The sequence below is a fragment of the Rissa tridactyla genome, chromosome 1 (assembly GCF_028500815.1).
Source record: "Rissa tridactyla isolate bRisTri1 chromosome 1, bRisTri1.patW.cur.20221130, whole genome shotgun sequence".
In the NCBI taxonomy this organism is placed as follows: Eukaryota; Metazoa; Chordata; class Aves; order Charadriiformes; family Laridae; genus Rissa; species Rissa tridactyla.
In genome coordinates this window covers 144,614,533-144,628,528 of record NC_071466.1, presented here as the reverse complement: position 1 = coordinate 144,628,528, position 13,996 = coordinate 144,614,533, and the positions used below count along the sequence as shown (strand labels likewise).

At 39.9% G+C, this 13,996-nt stretch overlaps 1 protein-coding gene across 1 annotated transcript in view; it reads right to left on the bottom strand.

Annotated features, from left to right (window-relative positions):
* The window catches only part of ITPR2 (inositol 1,4,5-trisphosphate receptor type 2), a 263,492-nt gene that overhangs the window by 186,914 nt on the left and 62,582 nt on the right, over positions 1-13,996 (bottom strand). The window contains exons 10-11 of the mRNA XM_054188393.1: positions 9,172-9,216; positions 1,234-1,388 (exon numbers count right to left, since the gene is read on the bottom strand). Of these exons, the coding sequence (XP_054044368.1) occupies positions 1,234-1,388; positions 9,172-9,216 (200 nt within the window). The remainder of the gene's footprint in view (positions 1-1,233; positions 1,389-9,171; positions 9,217-13,996) is intronic.

Here is a 13,996-nt window from a genome sequence, read left to right as displayed (position 1 = left end):
CTTTTCCCTTGTCTCCTCCTTTCTCACCCAGAACAGAGCTGCAACAAGAACAAACAGCATCTTGGGATTATGCAGAATGCTGGTTTTAAGTATTTATATAAGCCTAGGAGTAAAGTATTCCTTAAAAAAAAATTTAAAAGGAAGGTGCTACAAAATCTCATCTGAATTGAAATGCATTTCATGAATAAAACAAATTCTTTTCTTATTTTTTTTTTCCTGCAAAGTTACAAACCCTTTCAAACCTGTCACAGCACGAAAGCCAGAAAGTAAAACTGACCATGGTTTCACAGCTATCATAATGGTTTCACCATTACGATCTGCAAACCCTTGTTCCAGGGAGCAAGCATTTGCACTACCAGTTCTCAACTGAAAATCAAGCGAACAAAGAACAGACCTGAGATTCTTCTAAATTCTTTCCATATGATAATCTCTGGTGTTATCAAAAAGCAGAGCTGAGAAATCAATTACAATTTTTACTCTGAATTCTACCTTTTAAATATATTCACTGTGGTCTTCATTCACGCTCTCCCTTTCATGCTGATGGGCTCTGAGTATTCAAGTAAGCAAATTGTCTGGCAAAACTTAGCATAGCAAATACGCTTCAAAGCTGCATACATCAGTAATCGCGGGTACCCAGCTTTCAAATCCACCCTCATAACAACTAGCCCCATGTGTCTGCATGCCCATTCAGATACAACCAACACCGTGTGACTTATCTAGCCAATCTCTGCTAAGCAACACGGTTGAAATTTCAAATATTCACAATTAAAACCCAGAAGCCACTTGCTGAATTCATTTGAATGACAAATGTGTTCAGTGACAACATGATCTGTCAGGGAAATACGAGCCCAGTTCACCTTACACGTTATTTTGTTGGGAACAGTTCAGTTAGATCTATTAGCAGTACGGTTTTTTCAAACAGTACGCAGGGCTCAATTCTGTCCTCATATATATCTGTGCGACATTTAGCCCATTATTTTTCTCTTCACAGACTCTCTTTAAGTGTCACTTTTTTTATCCTTATAATTATTTTACCCAGTCACAGCAGCAGTATGATGTTTTATACATCCCTTGTTTATCCACGAACGCTCCTCAAATTTTAACTGAAGGATAATACTTGCTCATGTTTGATTTTTTTCTGCTTTACTCACCAGCATAATGCTAGGAAGAAACCCTGTCAATGCAGCAATATTTTTTGCCTCTTTTTCTGGTTTTTTTTTTTTTTTTTTTTACCTTGGAACCAGGCAATCAGCTCTCTGAAGAGTGGTGGCATCCAGTTCAAAGAGAGATGCGATGTCATTTCCATGTGGCACAGAGACCAAAGTATACATAATCTTCTCCCCTGCTTGGCGTTTCTTCTTTGAAGCAGGAAGGTCGCCGTCTCTCTGCTGATTAGGCACAAGGGTTATTTGCTTGCATCAGGGCCCATTATAAATTCTCCAATTACCTTGTGGACAAGTAATACATCTGAATTGTACTTTTTTTTTTTTTTTTCTTTTTTTTTTTTACATTGTAGTAAGAATGTATCATGACTGGCTTTGCAGTGTGTAACACAAAGGACGCACTTTGCCCCAGGCACATGGGGTCTCAGACAGTCATTATAACAACAGCAGGTCACAAGCTACAGAGAGACTGCAGTACTGTATACATTATTACTTGACACCAACAACTTCAAAAAACCTGTGGTAGTTGCAGACCCTTCACTCCCAACAGATCTAACTACATAGTGCTGGTTTGGAAAGGGCCAAAGTTAAAAGAAGAGAACTAATGAAAATCGGATTTTTTTTTTTAAAGGGGGGAGAGGATTAAAAGTAAGCAATTTGCCTAATTCCACCGTTCCAAACAGCAACAGCAAGAATATCTGCTCCACTAAGATCAGCTTGTCATCGGAAAGGGGACACACACAAAGCACCAGCTAAATTGTATTAGAAATCTTAGCCCGGGCTGATAGTGCCTTGGAGGCTGGATCCAACATCGGTCTGAGTGTGCCCTCTGAAACTGTAGAAGGCTGCTCCCTAGCTTTCAAGTGACAGATTTGCGTTGTGTTGGTGCCTCAAAAGAGGCGTGCAAATCCAAGGCGGTGATCTTCCTCCCACCATCTTTTGAAGGTCCCCGGGAATCTCGTGACCCAGCACCACTAAGCAGCCATCTTCTCCTTCAGTTACCTGCACACCTTTGTCTTCGCAGACACTAAATCCTACCTTCCCTAAGCACATATCTCGGCTTGAAGGAGTAATTCGGAGTCTGTGCCCGTAACCATGCAGCAAGCAACAGAATTACTGGCGTAAGTAAAAGCTGCTCCTCTGGGGTATTGAATTACACATATTACAAAAGACTAATAACAATTAAGAGACTGGCAGCCCAAGGCCCTTCACGTACACAAAATACATCACGGGGGAAAAAGGAAAAGAGGAATGAAGAAAGCCAAAAGAGAAAAATCAAATGCTGGAAACCTGGAATACTATTATAATGATTTATAGTGCGCCACTAGGGAAGAGATGTACAAAGCAATGTAAAAAGGCTAGACTGTACTCGGTTTCCATTAGTACCTTGATTAAAGCCAAACTGTAAGGGATAATCAAGGGCAAAGCTTTGATTATTCATATTGCCAATTGATTAAGCAACAAAATCAAGGATGAGTGAAACTACATAAGAAATAGCTAGTTATAATCTCATTTCAAGGCACTTTTTGAATCCTTCCAAAACATCCCTTTTTTTTTTCATTAACAAGCCTAAAAAAGGCCAGGTTTCCATCCCGTTACTTCTATGAAGGATAGAGACAGTAGGAAGAAATCTCTCTGAAATTTTCCTTAGGCTCATCTGGTGATTAGAGTATTGTCACTAGTTTTTGAGAGGAAGGCTTGCTGAGATAAAGGGGAAACATCTCCCGTGTCTTGCTCAAGAGTAAACTCTTATCTGGCGGTCCTCACATCCTTCCACTGCCCATGCCCAGAATCATTACAAAAATTTGCACACCAAAACTTAACCTATATGCAAGGATCGAGAAAATAGCCAAAATTTTTGTGATTTCCATACACATTTTGAGTTTTACAAACTCAGGTTGAGACCCAAACTGGAAACTATAAGAGAATCCTATTAAGAGCTTAATAGGTGTGAGTCAGAGTCTAACATCAAATGAAAATCTACTTCTGAAATTTCCAAACAAAATTGGAAAACTGGAAAATCAGTTTAAAATTTAAGAGGTCTGTGAAGGGCTGAATGGCACAGGATAGTTTAGAACAGCATCCAGACATTCTGATATTTCCCATAACTTAATAATCCACCCTACAACTTCCAGACTGAAAAGGCTGGTACATAAAAAGGCAGGACACTTCATAACGTTATGCATTTTTTTTCCCTGGGGCTCTGGGAAAAATACAGACCAAAATACGAAACCATATATTCTCCTCTGTGTTATGAAAGTTTTTTTTACTCACTCATGACATAATGTCTGACCATCCCCAGTAAGTCATTAAGCATGAGTATATATGCACATGTGCAGGTTTCTATGACAGGAGAGAAAGCCAAAGGCAGGTCTCCTGTACTTAAGTAGTTCATGCTAACCACTAGCTCTGTGAAGTTCACCCTGCAGTTATGGGGCTGACTCCACTCACTCAATAGTCTCTCCAACAACTCTGTAGATGCTATTGAGCAACACAGTTGGCTTATCAGGCCTAAGTCCCACCAACCAGGCTTGGTAGCTGTCAAATCAGAACTGGCATATGAGCAAGAGCTGGTTTTCTAAAAAGAAAGTCCACTTCAGTGGAAGGCAAGACAGTGTCTGTAACACTGCTAACTGCAGCCCAGAGCTTAGCTGAGCAAAATCAGACCCACACGACAGCTGTTGCAGTAGCTTCAGACTGGACTCCAGCACAAACCTCAAAACTCTCCTTTAAGGCTATTTTAGGATCTCAGACACACCTCACAACCCAACATGGATTATGGGTGTTAAGCACTAGTCAATGAAAAAAAAAAAACTGTAACGGGAAGGGACCCTGAACTTGACAGCTCTTAAAACAACTTACATACAAGGAGTGCACGAGAGGTAGAGCAACAGTCATCACATATGAACATACATGGATTTATGTCTGAATTTATGTCTGATTGCATGTGCATATGCCTCTGTGAGGCAGAGAGAGAGAACACACACACACACACACACTGGCACACAGAAAGTTTCTTATGATTCATTAAATTTAGTAAGCAGTCATCAGAATCTGCACTTAACCTAGCCATTATTGAATCAGCAGATGAGTCTATATGAGGATGTGGAAAGAAGTGAAAGTATTAGACTACTCTAAATTAATTAGACAATATGATCAGCTCAGGAGAAGCACTGCATTCCCAAGCAGATGAAAACAAGATGACATTTGCTCTGGTAAGAAACTAGCATATGAGCAGATGCAGCCAGCAGAACTGGATTCAAAGAAAAGAAGGGAGAAAAAGAACTCAAATACAGAGAAGAAAATTCAACTTAAAGCAGTATGAAGAGAAAGCCAATAAACAGTTTCAGCGATATTCTCTTTCTTGAGACTTGTAGCCCAGCAGGTAACGCTTCTTCACAGCTTTTAATATGATATGCCAGTAATTCTGACCTACCCCAAATCCCCATTATTCACCTCAACCTGGTATTATACCGAAAATTTGGGAGATTTACATCGAGTTTTGCTTACGGAGGGGCCTTCCTTTCAACTGCAAAAAGCAATACAAAAACATGACAGACCTGAAATACCTTTTCTTTTAGAAACCAAATCTACAATTCCAATTGGCAAAGGCACCTCTCGTGGCATAGAGACAGACAAGGATAATGCCCTGCTCCTGAGCGAATACATTAAGCTGCACTACAGATTTCAGTAGAAATTAAATTTAATAGCAGCCAGAGTTCTGAAAATGCCTGTTAAATCCAGTACAATGTGGTATCTCAATATGTTAACCCAGTTTAGGTGGCTCTTACAAAACCAGCGTTTTCAGAGAGCAGTAATGTGAGCAGAACTCCATAGGTTAGATGATTTAAAAAATTCTGTATGAAAAGAAAGTCGAGTAGATTAATGGCCAGCCTTGCTCCTGCATGCTACGAAGCCCCGGCAGACAGCGCAGCAGTTAGCCTCCTGTAACACCTTCACTGTTGACTCATTTGTGAGTCATCGCATTTTTAGCGGAGACATCACGTTGCAATTCTGTTGTTAGGAGCCAGAGACATTCTGTAAGAAACAATGTACGCGTTCTCAGAGCTGATTCAGACCTGTGTGCAGCAGCAGAATAACAATAATGTGCCGGCATCCGTGTCTCCCCTTCTCCCCGCCAGCCTCTCAAGTGGTCTGACTCCTGGCTTTATGTAAGCAGAGACACTGCCATTTTAAAGCTGATTCTTTTTTAAAAAACGTTTTTCAGATTGTTTATTGCCATGTTAATTCCTGAACAAGCCTTTAAAAAAAACCAATAAATTCCCCAACCCTATTCTGTTTGTTTAAACTGCATCACCTGTGTCCCACATTCTAAAATTTTAATTAAACAAACTTAGTTGCTGGAAGATAAAATTAAGAAAAAAAATAATTTACAGTGTTTATCAGCAAAAAAATAATCGAATTAGAAGCAAGAAATTGTGGAGTTGTTTGGAATCCATAAATATAGATAAACAGAAGTCAAAAGAGATAGGTCAAATTGCAACTAGAAGTCCACAGCAGAACTGTCTAACTTCTTCACAGGAAAAGCAAATGCATACCAGTCTCAACCCTAAGAAAAATCCCAACAATAAAAGTTGTAACTGGTTAGGATTATCACTCACTCATGAAAATGCAGACAAATGGAGTTAAGGTACCTGTCCAAAGACAGCCTTTAATACAAAGGCACTAACAAATGTCAGGTTCCCAGCTGGTCTTGACATTTCCCCAATGTTTACTGCGTTCTTCTGGATGCTATACATTTCTGTGATTAGAAATAATAGACTACTTTGCAGCATAAAATACATCATTTTTGGCTTTAATGGGAGCTGTACCACAGAGCACTGCGTTTTGTTGCACGATACACTACTATCTCCTAGACTTCAAAAGATGAAGCCTTTTTTTTTTTTTAAAAAGGCCTTTAAATCACAAAAAGGTCTTCCTATTTAAAAAAAAAATAATCTTCTGGAGTATAGATGTGAGAAAAATATATATAAAGAGTATTAATCAACTCATTGTAAAGCCAAATTTTACCTGACGTAAAAGCAGTGTTTCACAAGACAATTTGGCTGGATTCTCAAGAAGCAGCCCAAAAATGAGCAATGAACTACGGTCCAAACGTAGCTTTAATGCTTGGGAACAAAAGTCCTAGTGATTTCCAGTAATATTTATGTTCTCCAGAGCCAAGACCCTTTCAGACTTTTAAGTCACTTAAGGCAAGGCAAAAAAGATGCACTTAGGCAGAACCTAGGTGCCTATGCCCACTACTGCACCATGGAAAATCCTTCTCCATTGCTGCTTCCCCAAATTCAGTTGCCTAAGCAACTGTGATCAGGACTTGTAAACCAGGCGGCGAGCGTGCACAAGGAGCCCCATTGCACATTTAGGAGTTAAGGGCTGGCACAAAACGCACAGATGGCTGTGCCACCTTTAAAACCCAGATGACAGAGATGGTACTCTTTCACCCAACAGACTAACAGAGGCTGCAGGCTCAGTTTCTTCCTTCAGCTGAAAGGATTCAAGTACGCATCTCCCATTTCCCTGCTACTCAGACTTCAAATTTTGCTGGGGTAGGTCCACTTCCACCTCCCCCTCTAGAGCAAGTTTACGTCATGGGCAGTATTTGAAAATTAATTGCTTTAAGAGATGAAAAAGAAGATGCCTTTGCAGTGAATCAGTTAGGCAGTCACCCGGCAGAAGAAACACTAGAAGAAAACCACAGAGCAAAGAAAAGCATGTGTGCTCTAGGTTATGTGCATATTGGATACAGGACTGACATAGCTGGCCCTTAAAGAATTCCAGATAACAGAAGATTCTTATACTTTTGAGGGGTAATTCAAAACACTGCATCACTGTGACATAGAAGAAATTGCTGCACAGGGATGTGAAGCTTTTCTGCTCAGCTGCTCAAGGCCAGAATGAAGGCTTAAAATAGCCGTTGCTGACTCATGCTATTTCCAACCGGACTATAAAGAGGTGCAGGATCCAAACAGATTTCTACCATGCTAAAAGCGCCTGTAGGCTTGGATTTACATGGAGGTGTTACCAAATGTTGTTAGGAGTTCTTTCACAAAACATTTTTCACAAGGAAGTCCTGACTGCATAAACTAAAATTTCCACAGAGACATCAGTTTTGATCATCAATCAGTTTTGGTTAAATTTTCATTGGAATATTTGTCTAATCTGATTTACCTGATCTGGATTTTTGGTTGAAACCACCACCCAAAGGGATTAACCCAAGCTGTTGGAGAAGTCACTTTTAACATTCATGTTCAGATTATTCTTGTGCCTTCTACATCACCCAGTCCAGAGAATATTTAACTATTTAGATGGACAGGAATTGCTACGACTGGAAACCCTATATTGTATCTCAATTAGTATAGCGTGATATAATAGGATTGGATCCTTGGTGATGAGGACCTAGTATCTACTCTATTCAAGTTCTCATAGGTCTGTCTTCAGGCTAGCTGTTGTCTGGTTTTCTGGGCTGGGCACCATGAAAGGGTGGAGCACAGTAGATACATGCCAGAGGTATGTGTATATCTTTTTACTTTCATCCAACAGAATGCAAGTTTACATGCTTTGAGATTGCTCTGAGAAGTGGAGTGTCTTAAATAGAGACTAATCAGGAGATTTGATTGAGAAGTGCTGTCATGATGTGAACTACAATGTTAATGCAGACGCATGTCTATGAGACGAGCTCTGCAGTTCAGAGAGCAAGAGCGTGAACCCAAGCATTTCCAAGCAAGCACCTTACTCATTGGGATATTCTAGAACTTATCTCCATTTCCATTTGAAAGCTCCAAGGGCTCCGAGTGCCATTCCAATACAGAAGTGAAACAACTTTTGGAACTTCCATATTTTCATGAGAGAATTCTCATTTCCCTGGGCAGCTTAGCTGTTATTGCTATATTACCATTAATACCAAATACCAGGGAAGATGGAAAGCCAGTGTTGCCAACTTCTACAAAAGTCTCTATTTTTATTAAAATTGCAGTCCTGAAGGCATGTGATTTTGTAAGAATCTTGGGTTTCATTTCATGAAAAAAAAAAAATTCTTCCCCAAGCAGAGAAAAACATGAAAATGGGTCCTCTAAAAGAACAAAAGCCAGAAGGCAAACAGGAAGAAATTGAACTGATTTTTTTTTTTTTTTAAGATCTCGGCATTTTCAAGGCAATCTCATGGATTTGATGGAGGGATGATTCTTTTTTTGGACTATTTGTTGTCTCAGTAGCAATAAGATGCCCCCAAGGTTTTAACTCCACTTCCTTCACACATTATAAACTACAACATGTCTGGCCTCGCCTTGTTAGTTAGAAACAGCTAGCATGCTCTTGACATTGCACGAGGCAAAGGCTGTTGCCTCCTAGGCAAAGGGCAGAAGGACTTTGTCCAACCCATCCACGCTGTAGCGAGGACAACTTGGATCCTTGAGAAGATGTCATGCTAGAGTTGTCTGAAGTGTGTCAGGGCACAGGCTAAGCCTGCGCCTGATTATCTGCTTGCACGTGTTCAATATAGGCAAAAAGAGAGTCTCAGCACGTTCTTAGATTTACAGCTACACGTGACTGACAAACATGCCCCAAGGGGCCTTTTCTCCACTAGCAGAGCCTCTGAATGATTACTGGCACATACATAATCAGACTTGCTTGTCCCTGGTTTTTTAGCTGAAGAGGGTGGTGAGTTTTGTCATGAAGTAATACATCTGATTTGAGAAGAATTAATACAGTTCGTATCTGCAGTCACCAAGCAGAAGAGCTTCCAACTAACGCCAATTTGATGCAGAATTTGAGTAAGTAAGTTTCCTATCATTTGCCTTATGCGAGGGAAAACTTTCTGTAACAGCAGTTCCGAGTTGCCCCCTACCTTACACAGGATACAGAAAACAATTCTCAGCGGCTGTCACATGTAAGTAAAAGGAAAGCTATGAAGGATTTTCCCATGTTGGGCTGTATTAGGTTAAAGATACAGTATTTCCCAGATTATATGCAACATATAAATTCCACTTACCAAAGCTTTTCCTTCATTATTGGCTTCTGGATAGTGTGGGTTAAGCTGGAAAAGAAAAGAAGTCAAATACTATCGTGACAGTTTTTAGACATTTCAGAACGCAGGGAGAGAGGTTGGTTCACTTCTCTATTATGTATCCACCCTGCAAAAGGACAGTGGAATATTTAAAAGCGGTATGAGAACAAGAGTGTAAGAATTAGCGATTCCGACTGCCTTAACTGGCTATGACCTCACTTGAAAAAGCGCATCTTGCAATCAAGCTTGTTAATTCAAAAGAGGAATCTCAAATAAACAAAACGAATGATGGAGAAAGCACAGATAGTTACTAATCTAAACACGGCAAGTTACAGTCACCCACACACGTACACACACAACCACTTCCAGGACTGACCTTGAGCTGATATATCGAGATAAAAACTAACACGGTCCTGAGATTTTACAGGAAGACAGTGAACTCAGAATAGACACATCTTTGAAACAGGAATGGCAATGCCACTATAGACAAGTATTTAATTACACTGTGATTCTGTTTAACCATTATTAATGGGAATAATATTTTCTATGTCATACCAGGATTATAAAGCATTAATTAATAACTAAAGTAGTAAGAGGAGCTCGGATGAAAGACACTATATAATAATAAGTGTAAAGTATTACTATTTAACAGCGCTTAATATGATTTTACTTTTGACAAGGGAAATATGTAGACTAGAAGACGAGGGATTATGTAGGCAGATATATACTCAAATAAACAAATACACATACACCCACACACTGGCTGTACATGAAACCTTTCAAGATTTAACTTACATTATGAAACAATTTTGCCTCAATATTTACCATATTCCCTGCCACAGGATATGCCTTCAAAGTGCCGAAAATGCTGAAGTGAAATTATTAGTTATATAAGGTAATTTAGCTTTTAAGCAACGACAGCGTGTATACATCTTACAGATAAATACAGTCATTTCCTTGGCTTGAATTTGGCATTACCAGTGCGGAAGAGGCAGAAGTGAATTGCACAGGGCAAGCTGAATGAATCCCAGGAAATCTTTTCAGTATCACGTCATCATACATCTAACTATCATGAGGAGTTTTTATTAAGTTTATAAGGCTTTTATTAATACTGTATCATTTATATGCCTTTACCCCAAAAAGAGCCAGCTCCTCTCCACATTATGAGCCTGAAGAAGTGAGGAAAACTTTTAGATTTTCCTAAAATTGCTGAAAATACCTTCCCTCTGTGTCATGACTTGATGTGCTAACAGAGGAATGACCAAAGGTTTATTCTCCTGTCTTCATTTCAGAATTTTGCATCAGCCAGTGTGTTACTCTCACAAAACTAATTTAGAGACCCTGCCTTCCTCCCTGCATTGACACCTATTCCAAAATCTTGCCTTTTGCTCCTCCATGACATTCTCACACAGTCTCCTAGCTCCAACTCCCCCCTACTTCTGTTATACAGCAACAGGAGTGGGAAATGAACACTGAACAACAGAAAACTAGAAGATATGTATACATATATATGTAACTGTTTTCATATAATTTTGGATTCTTCATAAGTTCTCACACTTCTTTCAGCACTATCTTTGTTCACCTGACACCTTAGAATAATTCTAGTTGCCCATTCCAACAGTCGAGCTCAGCTTTCTACCTTTGGTCCTTCATCAAAAGCAGAGAAAAATATTGGGCAGCACTCCTGAGTCACAGCCACACACAATGGCCCTTCAGCACAGGTGCAGCGAAGGTACGGAAAGGCTAAATTCGATCCAACCTTCAGATTCTGCTGGTTCTAAGTAAGCAAGAAGTAGTCTAGGTCACCTCAGGTTTGTCACTAGACTCAGCGCAGAGAGCTGTGCACTGAGGGCTAGGCCTTCAAACGGAATAAATCATCTATGACGTTTCACTGAAGGGCATGAGTGAATACAGTTGTCTACCCAGTATGAATTGGGCCTTGAATTCTGCTATTCTTCAGATGTTTGCTTTCAACACAATGATGCTTTAAAAAGAAAAAAAAAAGCAACAACAGGAGAAACTAGGAAAATCTCTCTCCCACACCACTTCTTGCCTACTTTAAAAACAACTGAATAGATGCCCTCCAATTTCCAAAATAGTTCGCTTGTGGACAGAGGCTGAGGGAGACAGAAGGCTCAAATGAAATATAAAGTGCATTCTTAGTGACATTTTTTCCTGCCCCACCATAACAGACATAGTAAAACTAGAAAGATGTTGTTTAGATAAAGTTTTGAGATGCTGACGTTAAACAGTAAACACAACGGGATGCAGTTTCAGGGCTGATGTTCATGGCCCCATTTTTAGCTGTGCTGAGCAGCTGCCACTTTAATTTTCATTTCAGCTGAGGCTGTTGGCGCTGAGATCTCTGAAAATCAGACTATTATCCCATACTATATTCTCCAGGTAGAGGGGCATAAATCATGTAGTGCTTTATGTCATATTACACCTGGCTGAGTCCTTTTCAATATCCAAGTACAGCAGAATGAGCTAAGTACACAGTGACAGTCTTAAGACTCCAAAACCTATTGCTTTTTCTGATTTATGTAAGATCACCTCCATGTTTTTCAATAAGCCTCCAAAACAAAAGAATCCTTGAAAATAACAACATTAACAAATTTTTTTTTCCTTGTTGCTAACGAAATCAAGTAAAATGCTTTGCAGGTGTTTAGAAAGTAAGAACGCTATGCTAAAAGGGGCCTCATTTAAGCTCAACCATCTTCAAGCTTTTTTGTAACGTTGGATGTGTTCAAGTTGCAATGTCACTGAAGAGTAGCTGAAATATAGTACTGTATATTTCTGGGATATGCCACTGGAAGGTGCATGCAGTCAACGCACAGTAAGAACACAAAGCATTGCATAGTGCAGAGTTCAGGGAAGTGTGATTGTATAAATCATTATTGTAACAGCTTTATTATATGGTTGTTTTTGTAGCGTATATCTCCAACAGCTTCTTTTCCAATGCAGAATAATCCAGAAATCCTAAACCTCTGCTGCTGGTTTTTCAACAAACTTCGGTACAGCTGTTTTTCACCTTTCCACGAATGGGAGAGAAAAAGGTATCGCAAAATGAGAGTTCAGCTTCCTCACGGCTGAAAACTAAATATCATCAAAGACCTTGAAACTCATTTCATCTTATGGCACACGCGTGAGACTCCCCTTAATATCCCAACAGTCGTCCATTACGTAAGACCCCACAACCTAACCACCTGAGTAAAGGGCAATCACTGTATGGTGCTAAGGGAGGCCCAATTTACATCAGGCTGCATTGGTAGAGAATAATTAGGGAAGGGCAGAGGAGAATTCACATCAGTGAAGCGGTGAACTGGCCACCAACCTGATGGTCATTGTGCTTGTCCTTCACTCCACTGCCACGTAGAAGGCCAGCTCTATTGTAGGGATTTTGCAGTTGGGCAAGGCTAAGGTAATCGGCTCTCACAGCTCCAATGACAATTATTTATGACACCACAAACACTTCATCTTTTTCAGTTGCTTGTACATACGAACCCAGACCCAATTCTACACATCCTCCAGCCTACGCAAAATCTCCTAAACTCCAGAAAATGGGGCTACTGCATCAACTTTTCTTTCACATCCCAGCACCATGGAAGACGTTACGGTTTCACACACACAGGCTAACAGGGCACACGGACTTAGGTGCTGCATGAGCTTTTCCTTATGCTTAAAGCCCTATCAACAGGTAAGTAACACTGTAATAACTGCAAATGCAATTTTGAACAATATAGTTCACAGGAAGTATCTGGGACCTCAACTTGTCTTGGACTCAATCTATGGGCTAGAAGAGAGCTTGGAAGCAGCCTAGCAAACTTGTCAGCAGAGAAGGACAGTCAGTGCCATGAGAAGGCCATCACTACCACCACAAGATCATGTTTTTAAACACCAAAATCATTGACTATTTTGGCATTTATAGAAAGATTTGCAACTACTAAGAAGATAATTGTCCTCAAACCAGGACAATAATACATTCTTTAAGTCTAAACAGAACTTGCATTTACTTGCAAACTTTTCTAAGATCACGATCTACACAGTATGTGGAGATCATCATAGGTCAGGGTCAGCCTTGTAGGTGATACTCCTGAGTGTATAAAAATTGATGTCTCTTAGATCAATTTCATGTTCAGCCTTTGTACATCATAGCATGTAAAAATAAAAAGAGTAGACGTATGAATGCAGACATATACTAACATACTGTGGGAGCACCAGAAGGTCCCCAGTAGAGAGTATGTGTGACAAACACACAACAGAAGCCAGCTTTTACAGGTGGAAAACTGAAGAACAGACAAAGTCTTTAACCATTTCTGGTTAAAATTATTTGAAAGGGCAAGGAATCTCATTCCTGAACTTTTGCCTAATGCCCTCATAATGTGATCATCCTCCTGTACAGTCCACATAGCAGGAAGACAATTTTCACTTATGCGTGTTTGTGTGTTACTTCTGGTACTTGGCGCTCAGGGAATGCAAGTGCCTTGTTAATCCTGAGAGGTATCCTGTTAGATTGAGTGCCAGAAGTCCCAGGCTCTGTCATCTCTACTGATGACGTCTCTACTGATTAAAGCTAGTCAAAATTATATCTTAACATTTTCAACACATAAGACTTCAACGCTGCATAATCTCCTGAGGTTCTACTATTGAGCAGAACAACTTCTCACTAATACATTATTCCTGGCTTTAATTTTATTTTTGCATCTTCACATAGTAAGAAACGCTTTACAGTCCAACAACTGAATTATAAATCTCAGTCCATACTGTGGACTGTTTGACATTTCACCTTTATACTGAATGCTGCTATCCT